At 41.9% G+C, this 12,216-nt stretch overlaps 1 protein-coding gene across 2 annotated transcripts in view; it reads left to right on the top strand.

The window, feature by feature from the left end:
* TUBGCP3 (tubulin gamma complex associated protein 3) overlaps window positions 1-203 on the top strand; it is a 49,524-nt gene extending 49,321 nt beyond the window's left edge. For both annotated transcript variants that reach the window (XM_042038765.1, XM_042038775.1), the window contains exon 22: window positions 1-203. This exon is cut by the window's left edge and continues 82 nt beyond it. In XM_042038765.1, coding sequence (XP_041894699.1) covers window positions 1-26 — 26 coding nt within the window. In that variant the 3' untranslated portion in view covers window positions 27-203.
* The last annotated feature ends 12,013 nt before the right edge of the window (window positions 204-12,216 follow it).

The following is a 12,216-nucleotide window of genomic DNA, read 5'->3' as shown; positions in this document are numbered from 1 at the left end:
ATTACCAGACTGTATGGGCTGATTGAACCTCATGCAATCAACTTGTTGAATCATCCTTTTAAACAAACGCCAATTTTATTTGAAGCTTTCTGAGCTTTTTCCACTGTAACTTATATCTGTGTCAAAGGAATCACATGTTCTTTTGTTTATAGAAAGCACCATTTCCTTTTTTAACAAGAAAACATAAATCATTTTAAATAAATTCTTGTTCTAATTTAAATCACTTTGGTTATAGCCAAGAGTTTTGGATTCAGACCGAATGTTCTTGTTAGGAAATTATATAAAGCATTTGATTATCCTAACTTTCAATACTGTGATAATATTTATAACAAACTTATATACTTTGAATTTTTTCTTTGTTTGTTTTCAAGGTTAGTATTACAAATAGTAGTCATTTAGTAGGGAAATTCTGTGGTTACTGTACAGGAGTGAGCTGTAGAAGCAGATCAGGAGTGGCCTTACTGCTTATGAAGTGTCCTAAGACCTAAAGTTAAAACCCCAATGGTGTCAAAGGAAAGTATTGTTTCTTTTCAAAAACTGATGTTAGAATATATCTCGAGTAATCGAGATTTACTTTATTTCTCTTTCCTTGTTTATTTTCCTGCTATATGTTTATATATTTCTATTCAGATATTGCAGGAGGGAAAGTTTCTGAGTTTGTTTGCAAAAAAGGCATTATGTCAGGTGATTGAAGCATCCATGTATCACGTTTTACAAGTACAAATTTAGAAAAAACCAGTTGTCTTTCAAACAATTGTTTTGCCTTTTGCAATAGAAAGACGTTAATTTTTGAGCAGGGTAAGTGAGGAGAAGGCTCCAGTTCTGAGTGCAAGTGGTTTGCAAATCTCTCTAGCAAACAAACCCATTACATGGCTTTGGTGCTAGTATTAACTGTGGTTATAGTTGTGTGGAATTCGTTAATTAAATTTGCTCTCAAATGAACCGCATCTGTGACTTTTTTTGTCCTTTGCCCCTACTTTGCTTGAACCCCTGGGACACAGAGGCACCTCCCAGGCCATGCAGGTGAAGCTGCTCTGATTCATGAGGGTGATGCTTCAGACCTGCAGGTCCAGGCTAAGAGGTTTGTCCTCTGGCCATCTGACAGTGCTGACAGTGAAAGCAGTGCTTCCCAGTGGGCTATCCTGCAGGGTAACCTGCCTTTCCCAGGGGGGATGGACGCAGACCAGTCAATTGCACTTCGTGGTGTAAGAGGAATGAAACTGTAGAGAAGAGGTAACGTTCAGGCAGTGAGACAGCCCCAGGAAGGGGTTGGACACAGGGCAAGGGAGGTGGGGATTCAGCTGTGATGTCATTTTCTTTCTGGACAATTAGACATATCACTCTCAAGAGGAAGCCTTTTAAATTGAAATCAAAAGGAGTAGATTAACTTCTTAGCAGGCTGCCAATCCCTTGAAACAAATCTGCTGACAAGACTTCACAAATTCTGTAGTTGAGGCAAAGTCAATCTTTGGCCTCCTCCCAGCTCCAATACAATGTGCCCGGTATTTTTCACTAGAAGAATCTGGGTTATAGAACCTGCAACTTAGACTGCTGGTCTGTACTAAAGTTTGTTTGAGTGTACTGCATGTTTGACTGTACTAAACTAGTATCATGACCAGTAAATGACCAACTCCACTGTTGGGAGGCAGGCACAGTGGTTCTTCTAAGTTTTCATTTCTGAACAGCAGCTGTGGATAACAGGTATTTGTGATAGTTGCTTATGATTTTGGGATACAGTAGAATTACAGAAATTCTGGTCTTCTTATCCTTTGCTTTTGGTGCTGAGTTAGTGTAGGATGTCTCATGATCAGGCTGCTCTTCTGAAGCCACTGAATCCATACGATTGCCCTAGGACTTCTCTCCTAGAAGTCATGGATAGTTGACTGCAGCTATTGTTGAGATTTGTATTTTGTATGGCAATCGCATCCTCTTTTTGCTTATATTCCTGAGTTTTGTCTGTATTCTTCTGATTTTGAATCTTTTCTTATATGGGCACTATCAGTATTAGTTATTATTCTTCCTCTATAATAGTAAAAATGTTTCAGAAAAGGACAACAGGTGGACCCAATGATCTGAGAGGTCTTTTCCATCCTTTTCAATTCTCACTGATATGAGTTAAGAGGCCAATTAAAATAAAATTACATCAAAGATCTCAGTATTGTTACCAGCTAATGACGTACTCCAATGTTCAGTGGTGAATCCTGTGACTGCAAACATTTAATTGCTAATATCAACCACCAAATAAAGAACTATATGTGAGGGGAGGGGATCAGTGGTTTTCTCCATCACTGAAGTAACTACTGAAGCCAATGCTGCCCCAACCAATGTGAAATCAGAGACTGCCACAGAGACTGTTATATGGTGTTTTCATACATATCTGCAGCCTTCATGTTCCTCCTATCCAGAGGGAATCATGCAACCCATATGTTAGAGGGGAAGATCCTGCATTGCTGATAATCCTATGGAGTGTTTGATGTTGTTGTGTAATCTTGAGTAATCTGTCTTGACATTGACAAAAAGTTATCTTTTTCACTTTGTTAGTGTCTCTGAATGAGTGAAAATCCTGAAACAGCAACATTTTTTTGATTTCAGTAGCAACAAAGGGAACTTCCAAGTCATTGCAAATTAATATGCTGTGGAGTATCTCTGTAGACTCTCTCTAGAACTGCTTTTATGGCTGTGGCAGTTTTGATTGTTTTAATTATCTGATTCAGTGAGATGCAGCCGCATTCCCTCTTGTCCTTACAGCCTACCCACAGTTACAGAGAGGATCAAACCAGAGGGAGATCACTGCTGTCTTCCTACATACCTCTTTCACATGTCAGATGCTCAGAGATTTCTTGCTACACAGCGTGGAACTGGGCCTTTAATAGGAACTGATTTGGAGAGCTGTAATTTCAGCATTCAAGGGATACTCGCCAAGCTTTGCTAATGATTTAAATTTGCAGTTGTATTTAATGTTTTTTTTAATCTCTGCACATGTAGTCTGGGCTCTGGAGTGCAGGTCTGGGCTCAAAGCTGCGATCCCAAAGGAGACCTTGTCATCTGGACTTGGAGGCTGTTGGAGGACAGACCTTGAAAGAGATTGTTGGTGCATCCATTCTATTGATACTGTTGTGTTAAAGGATCTTCTTCCCTCAGTTGACTCATAATTCAAAGAGCATCCAGAGGATGCTTTAGACATATGTTTTAGTTTTAGGTAAACAGTTTTAGTCCAGTGAGGGGCAGAGAGTTGGACTTGATGATCCTTATGGGTCCCTTCCAACTTGAGATATTCTATGATTCTGTGATCTTGACCCTCAGAGCAATGAATGCTGTCTCTTCCCACTGATCTCACTAAAAGACCCATCTGCCATTGAATTGCTTTCATGGTTACACATCACAGTTGTTAAAAAAACTTCTTCCATGGGCAATCTACACATGTATGTTCCAATGCCAACATCAGCCTAAAGGATATGCTTCTTTTCTTCCCTCCTTGTCTTTACACAGGACCACACAATGCCATGGTTATTCTTGGCTGGCATTTGGCCCTTAAGCATTTTTGGACAGTTTTAAACAAGAAAGTCTCTCTCTTCTTCTACTTAGTTTGGCAGAATTTCCATTCCTTCAACACAGCACTGCTCTTGCTTTGCAGCTGCAGAGACTACAGTAACATGTTCCCTCCTTTCCACTTTTGTGTTAATTCATTCTTCTCTCCATCTCTGCTTTCTTGCTTCCTTGTTCATTTCTATGTGCTCTGTTATTTTGATATTGCCTTCTCTCTCCTTTTCAACACCTTTTAAAAATGAAAGAAATGAGAGAGACCTTATACTACTTCTTTTCTTGGGTTGGTGTGTTTCTCAACTATCCTTTAGAGTTTTACTATCCTTAAGAGTTTGCTACAACACAGACCTAAAGCACTCACTTTGCTGCAGGGTCTTCCCTGAGGAATTAGGCATACTCAGAAATAATCCCTGCATATGGAAGTTGAAACACTAACACTGTCTCACAAAAAGTATTTTGGGAGTGTCTTAGGTTAATTCCACAGAAACAGCTGTAGATGGTGGGACAGCCACAGTGAACATTGAAACTCCCACCCAGCCGCTCACTCACACACACCCTCACTCGGCTGGGGGTGGGGAAAACAGGAAGAACAGGAAGAAGAAAGCTCACAGGATAAGATAAACCAGATCACTTACCAATTACTGCTGCAGCAAAACAGACTTAACTTGACTAAAATTAATCAATTGCCAATTAAAATAAATATTTACTTACTGAATCAGGTAGTGAGGAAAAAAAAAAACCAAAACAATTGTTAAACCAACAGCTATCTTTCCCCCGTGCTCAAGTTCACTCTTTCATTCCAGACTCCTCTCCTCCTGCCCTTGTTACCACTGTAGACATTCAGTCCCTCCAGTGAGAAAATGACGGACTCGAGGAGGGTGTTTGTGATCAGGACGCAGTGGTTTCTCTCTGCCTCTCCTTTTCTTCCACATCTTTCTTCTGCTCCAGTGTGGGCTGCCAGGGGCTGCAGCTTCCTTCAGCAACATCCAGCTGGCCTGGTGTGGGGTCCTCCCTCCATCAGCTGCAGTGTGTACATCTGCTCCAGCGCCTGGAGCACCTCCTCTCCTTCTCTGACCTTTTTGGTGTTTGCATTGCTATTTCCCATCTTTTTTTACTTTCTGCCCAATCAGTGTTTTTTTTCCTTCCTTCCAAATATCACCATCGAGGCCCCACCAGCGTCACTGGCGGGCGCAGCTGTGGCCAGTGGTGTATCCACTAGAGCCATATGGAAATGGCTGTGTCTGGCATGGGGCAGCTCCCTCACAAACGCCATTCCTGCAGCCCCACTGCTGCCAGCCTCCTCCATTGAGACTCAACACAACATGCTCCTTTGGCATCTGAAAATCAACCTCAAACTGCATCTCTATGAACAAAAAGATGGAGCATTAAAAAAGATAGTGAAGTAGAGGGAGAGTTCTGGGATAAGCAGCATTCCACTGGGCTCCTCATCCCTCTGTCCAATAAATAATGTTTCTGCCCATCTCTCTGTAATCTTCTACCTACAAACTTAAAATTGTAGGCTTCCTACTGAAGATGTTCTGCATGAGGGAATTATGTATCTTCTGCTTTTACTGCGGCATAATAATAACAACAACAATGATAATATCATTACTGCACTTATTTTTCTTTGTTCTGTAGAATCATTTCAGCAGAAAAATGTTGCTTTATTTTTTATATTTATATTAGAGAGCTTTAATTTTTAAAGGGTTTTCTTAAGGTGTTTTTTGATGAATTCTCAAACCAGATTTGCACAACTGGATTTCAAAATTAATGCAATAAACAGACCATCAGTTTGGTGCAGTGTCTCACTCCGAATTCTCATGTTTGGCCTTATCAGAGTTTTTTCTTTGTATTCTGAATGACTCAATAACCACAACAGTGTCAGCAGTACCTCTGCAGCTGAAGTCATACAGCAATACAAAAACGTTTGCTGTCTTTCAGGTGAGTAAGACCCAACCCTAATCCCCAAAGCAAGAGTTCAAAACCAGCACAAGGATAGCTATATTTTACTAAATTTAGAAATAACAGGACCATTTTGGTATTGCCAAAATTATACCCCTTGCTAGCAGGCAAGTAGTCTTGACTTGACCTTGTGAAATACTTACTCTGCCCAGTGAAATGCAGAGAATATTTCAAGCAGAAAGAACTTGAAAACAGAAGTGAGATGAATAACTTTAGTATTTCAGTTGGGGTGAATTGCACTTGGAGGTGACTATATTCCACATGTACTGAATGGTGGCTCTGGTGACCACTTATCTCGGATAAGACTTCTGAAAGCCTGAAATGAGTTGTGATACCACAGTGGGCAAGAGGCGACGATGGGAAGGAGGTGCCTATAATTATGCCAGGGCTCCAGAGTTGCTAGGTTGCTGTACTGGAACTGACAATCATAAACTGACATTTTTGTATGTGTTTGGGTGCCACTGCTGCTTGCATTAAGTGATCTAAGCGATTGCCTTTATTTAGGACTAGGCAGAGCTCCTAGAAGCTCCTGGCAGCCCATTTCTTCCCCCTGAACCATAGGTAGACACTGCTGGTGGGCAACAGAAAGGAATTCTCCCAGTTCAAAATGCCTGGAGAATCAGTGGGTAGATCTCCTGTCTCAGGCCTGGCAGGGGGGAATGAAACAGAAAGGGTAGATTGCCCTAGTTTTTCTCCTCCTTTTTAAATCAGAGCAGTGCACCATCAGCCATCACATGCCCATTTACATTGTACTGCCATTTTCTTGGCCAGGAAGATTAATTTGGAAATATTTTATCTGCACAAATTTACCTGACACCAGGGCAGAGAGTGCTTTCAGAATGTAAATCATCATTTTCCTTTATGCAATGATGCTTTAAAACACAAATCAAAACACCAAAAATCTCTTGTGCGAAAGATGTTGCTTCTGCAAGTACCCTTTTAAACAAATGCATAGTATTCAGACTGCTCAGAAAACACAATTTGCTCTTAAATCCAGCACAGATTGGAATAAATAACACAAGTCCATACAGTAGCAGTAGGTTACAAATCATGCTTCAAGACTGAACTAAACTTTGCCTTCAAATGGACATTAAAAAACTATCCCCAAGGGGACTCTGGCCACCACTTGTGCCACGAACAGTGATGTCAAAGAGTGACATCTGTCCCCCAGATGCCGACGAGTGAGGGAGGTGGTCTCTCTGCAGCTAAGAGCCAATATTTTATAGGTCTGGATTGGGAATTGATTTTAACAGATTTCTTCAGATGTGACAAAAAAAAGACCACTGACAAATCTTGATATGAATGGCCAACTTGCATCAGTACATCTTGAAATAAAGAAATAGTTGAAACGAATGGAAAATTTCTTTGTGCTTATTATTTTAACTTTGGTCTTTAGAAGCCAAGATGGAAAAACATGTCTTGTTGGCAACAAGTTTCAGTAGTCAAGAATTGCTGTAATTCCATGCTCACTAAAACTTTCCAGCTTGTCAACAAGGATTTTTTAGCAGATGCTGGCAAATGCCTTGCTAAAATCAAGGTAGTGTTTTCTCCACAGTTCTCCCGTCATCTATCGAGTAAGTTGTTTCATCATAGAAGGCTATCATCCAATATGGTTTGTCTTAGTCACCTTCTTGACCTTAATTTGCTTGGAAATACCTTCCATGAGGGCTCAACACACAGCTTTCCCTGGGAAAAACGTGAGCCTGACTGGTGAGTAGTTTCCCAGATCTTTCTTTGGTAGATGATCATAAATTAGACTTTTCCTACTTGTCTGGGACTGTGACCTGCATGATCTTTCAAAGATGATAGAAAGCAGTTTTGCATTGAGGTTAACGAACTTTTTCAGCTCCTCAGCTGCATCTTATCAGGTCCCATAGCCTTGGCAATACTGGGTTTGTACAGATGGTCCCAAACTCTACTCTCCTCCACTTCTGTTAAGAATTTTATATCTACATTCCCTGTTCTTCTAAACCTCCTGGTGTATTGCACGTTGTTGAAATGAACATTTCCTGTCATTGAATTATTTTATAAAAATGTAGGTTTTAATTTTACCCTTCTTTTTTTTTTCTGATTATGATTATAGTTCCCTCATTAAAGAGAGAAGATTTTTATGCCACTTGACGCAACACAGCTGCAAATAAAAATACTTCTTTTTTTTTTTTCACATAGAAGTCATTAAAATGGTTTTTGCGAACAAGTGAATCCAGGTTCTGCAGCAAGAGCTTGTGATACCTGGATAAGAACTGCTAAAAAAACCACAGAGGAAACGCTAAAAAACTGTGAAGGTGATAGAAAAGGCAAGTGGCCTTTATTTTCTGAAGCACTGTTTCTCCCTCAAGGCTGAAATTCGGTAGTAAAAACAAAGCAGAAGACTCTGCCCTGGGTGTGTGTGAAGTTCGGATATGTTGGGCTGATGAGGAGGGCTCAGTGCCATGGCAGCAAGGCAGAGGCTGGTGCAGGCAGTGCTTGTAGCTGCAGAGATGTGCTGCCTGCTGGAAAGGCAGGACCAGCTCTGGGGCTGACACGTCTCCCAAGGAGACTAGGGAAAAATTCTGCAGACTTTAGGGACTCACACTGAGGCAAAATACAGCCCAGCAAAAGAAGGAGGCGAGGTAAAAGCACAGATACGACCACGTAGCCTGTGTGGTTTGCAAAGTGAGGGTGAGGTAAGCAAAGGGCTTCAGCTTGCAAACTTGTTCCCAGGGAAAATTTCCCACGATTTCACTGCACATTCTGCCAGTACGAAAACCAGGGCTGGTCCCACGTGAGGCTGGCACGACCACCTCACCGCACCAGTGCAGAACCACACATTACATTCAGGAAGGCTATGCAAGCTCTCCGCTAAACTCACAACAAAGCTGATTTTGAAACGGTTTTAATGATAGACAATCTGCATACCAATTGACTCATTTGCGTATACAATAGCTTGGAACAATACCAGAGAAATATGTAAAAAGTCTGCAATGCTGTATGACAATAGCTTCCAAGTATGCTGACCTTCGGCAAATGAAACAAATGAAAAGTACAGTACTCTTTTGATGAGGCATTAATGAAGGATTAAGAGCGGATACAGCTGCATCACACGAGCACTTTGTTAGACACACTGTTGTCACTCCACGCCTTTTCCGTAATTACCGCAGAAGCGCTGTGTGAGGCGGGCAGCGAGCACTTGCTGTAACACGCCCGTGTTTTATGACACCCGGGGTCAGCGAGCAGCGTGGTGTGGCCTGACCCACCCCGTCCCCACATCGACTGTGCTGCACCCAAGTGCTCCCGGCTGGCTGCTCCCAGCGCATCCCTGGGCACGGACCGCCGGCAAGGGGGGCTGGCAAGGGGCCTCGGCAGAAAGGGCTCCTGAAATGCATCCCTGCCAGCCGCGCCACCATGACGCAGGAGGTTAAGCAGAAGGCAAGAATATGAAGCCTAGAGAAAAACATTATTGATAAGTGAATAGAAAGGACATGAACGCTTGTGCAACTGTTTTGTCACCAGGACATCGTGTATAACAGCTGCAGAGAGGAGGGCTCACGGAAGAGTTTGCAGGCTGGACCACAGCCTTTCTCTGTGCAAGACAATCTTCTAGTGTGCAACCGCCCCCATTCATTTCAAGAGATTCTAGATGTTTGAAGTGGTGCTCAAACCCTCAGTGGCTGAATAGGGACTACTTATGGTTTTGCTCTTACCCTGCTGTCTTCCCTTGGTATCTGTCTCCAGAGTGGGGAGGCATAACATATGTATATGAAACGTAAAGTATATATACATATCTTTCCTTTTTTAGATCATTGCACCAAAGCTTATTGGTAAAGAATGAGTTGAATAAAACTGAAGTTACCAACATGCCAGGAGACCTTCTGTTTTAATGAAATGACTGTGAGTGGTTCAGCTCAGACACAACCTGAATCTGCTTCCTGAGTCTTCCCATTGACACATACCCAGGGTAACTCCCATGGAGCAACTGTTTCAGGCAAAACGTTGCTCTTTCTCTTTTTTTTTTTCTGCAGAGGCATATGTTCTGGCTGGGTCCCAAGTATGGCTCTAGAATATGCCTTCCAGAGGAATGATTACTTCTACTTTTCAATTCAGTTAGTATTTGGTCCTTCTGATCCCATGCCTCAATGTCATTGTTTTTCAAAGATTATTAGGGGTCCAGCTGGGAGCATTATTCTCACTGGCATTTCTATTCCCCCAGAACCAAGTGCGGATAGTGCTTGCTCCAGCTTCAAGTGCAAACTTTGGTAGTTTTGTGGTTCTTCTATATTTGTGGTTCTTCTATATTTGTGGTGAAGCAAGGGTTCTTGCCATTCCCTCCAGAGAGTCCTGACAAAGATCACTGGGGTGGTGTGTTTTTTCATTCATTTTTTATTTTCAATGCAGGTCATTTCAGTCATCTGCCTTGGAGCTTATCCAGGCTGCCATCTATGCTGGCACAAGTGCAAGTGAGTGCAGCAAAGAGGCAAGAACAAAAAAGAGTACATCTTAAAGGTGTATTTCTTAAATTTAATTTTTAGGTAGAAGAAAACTTTAGCAGTAACATCAGGAACCACTGGAGCCACAACCACAACAATATGCTTCAAACGGGTCTTAAATACCGGTGCTTGAGACAGCAGTGTTTTACTAGAGCTGTGTAGGAAATGGTTTCCTGTAGGGTACAGACTTGCCCTGAGCGAGCAGTTTAACCTTTCCACTGCTATTATTTGACAACTTCCTGGTGATTTTTTTCCTGTGGAAGTTGTTCATACACATCTTATCTATGTCATTGACTACTAACTAGTGCAAATCAAAAGACGCTAGGATTTGCTGAAAATGGTCAGGACAACTAAGTGCTTCATATGGCTACATAAAGCTGAACGGACAGATACACATCGCAGCCTTTCCTGTGCTCAAATCATACACAGCTTTTTCGAACTGTCCAGTTATTATATTCACAGCCAATATTCATGCAATCGTAGAATAATAGTATCATAGAATATCCTGAATTGTAAGGGACCCACAAGGACCACTGAAGTCCAACTCCTAACCCTGCATAGGATACCCCAAGGGTCACACCATGTGCCTGAGAGCATTGTCCAGACACGTCTTGAACTCTGTCAGGCTTGGTGCTGTGACCACTTCCCTGAGGAGCCCATTCCCATGCCCAACCACCCTCTGGATGCAGAACCTTTTCCTGATATCCCACCTAAACCTCCCCTGACACAGCTTCAGGCCATTCCCTTGGGTCCTGTCACTGGTCACCCAAGAGAAGAGATCAGTGCCTGCCTTTCTGCTCCCCCTCGTGAGGAAGCTGTAGACTGGGATGAGGTGTCCCCTCAGTCTCCTTTACTTCAACTGCCTTGATATTGAAAGACAGCATATGAGTATAAAATTTTCATGAGATGAAATTTGGGGCAGTCTGTCAAGCACTTTGGAGGATAGACTCATAACTCAGAATGATTTTGGTAAACTGAAGAGATGACCTGATGTTAAAAAAAAGAAAAAAATTGAATGCACAGTGTGTATCACTGTGTGTAAGAAGAAGAAATTGATGCACAAATGTGGAGAATTTTTATTTCCAAGTGTCAGCATCATATGTTCCCAGGATTAGTAGCCTAATCTGAACCAGTGACATGATCCTCTTTCAGAAGTATCTTAGCAGAAACATCTAATGTAAGACATGGGAAGATGCTGGTGAAGCTTGCTGTGGAATCCTGTGACTGGCTTTGCACACTGGACTTCAAGAAAGAGATAAGCAAGGAAGACTGCTATGACAGTGGTCTTGCAGTACCTATGGATGGACAGATGATTATCCTGTTCTGGCCTGTGGAAATGGTCAAGCAGCTTAATTTTCCATAAAAACTTTGTAGCCTAATTGCAAAGCCAAAATTCCTAAAATAATTTAGCCAAGTTGATTTTCTGAGGCCAGTCTGGCAAACTGTGGCCTGATAGTGATGACAGCTGAGTTGAACTCTAGAGTGGCGTAAGTCACTTGGCCTCACATTCCTGCCTGCTGTCACATCATTGGTATATGCTATGGCCATGCCTAAGCAATTTCCACCTGCAAGTCCAATCTTGATCTGACAGCAGTTCATGGGAAATGGACTAAATGACTTTTTGAGGAACCTTCCAGCCTGACACTGATATTCCATAAACATCCTTTTCCCAGCCCTCAGTTACTGCACTAAGTCAGATGTCCGTGCCTTGGTATCCGGTCTGTGCTTATCCTGAGAAATGCTACGGTGGTTGGAATCGAGAGAAGTTCATCCAGAACCTTCGAGAGAAATGCAAAACTTAAAACAATTCTCAGCTGAGCAGGTAGCAAAGGGTGAACAAAATTTCTGTTTTCATTGGATTCACTAGATACAAATGTCTCATTTCTTTATCCATCTCTTTTAATAATAACAACAATGAAAGACCCAATCTATTGATCTGGAGTACCTACAAGTTTGTGGCAGATGAGCTTTCTGGCAGTGTCAGCTTTCAGTTACCTATGGTTGTTGCTCTTGAGATGTGTGCTGGGTGTGAGGTTACACCAGGCAACTCTGTTCAGGCCTTCTACTTTTTCCTTTGGGGTTTTTTGTCTTCAATTTGTTTTACCTGCTTTTCAATTCTAACACCATATCTGTACAGACCCATAGTTCTGCACAAGAAAACAAGAATTCAAAATAAGAGTGGGGGAAAACTAGCTAATCTGTCTCCTTTAATAGTTACCCTTATTCCTGTAGAGGTGGTAGAAAT

The sequence above is a fragment of the Corvus kubaryi genome, unplaced genomic scaffold (assembly GCF_017639235.1).
Source record: "Corvus kubaryi isolate FWS band 111438036 unplaced genomic scaffold, C.kubaryi_AGA036_p1.0 133, whole genome shotgun sequence".
NCBI classification, from domain to species: Eukaryota; Metazoa; Chordata; class Aves; order Passeriformes; family Corvidae; genus Corvus; species Corvus kubaryi.
Note: the sequence above shows the minus strand (reverse complement) of the source record. Positions and strands in the feature narration are given on the sequence as shown.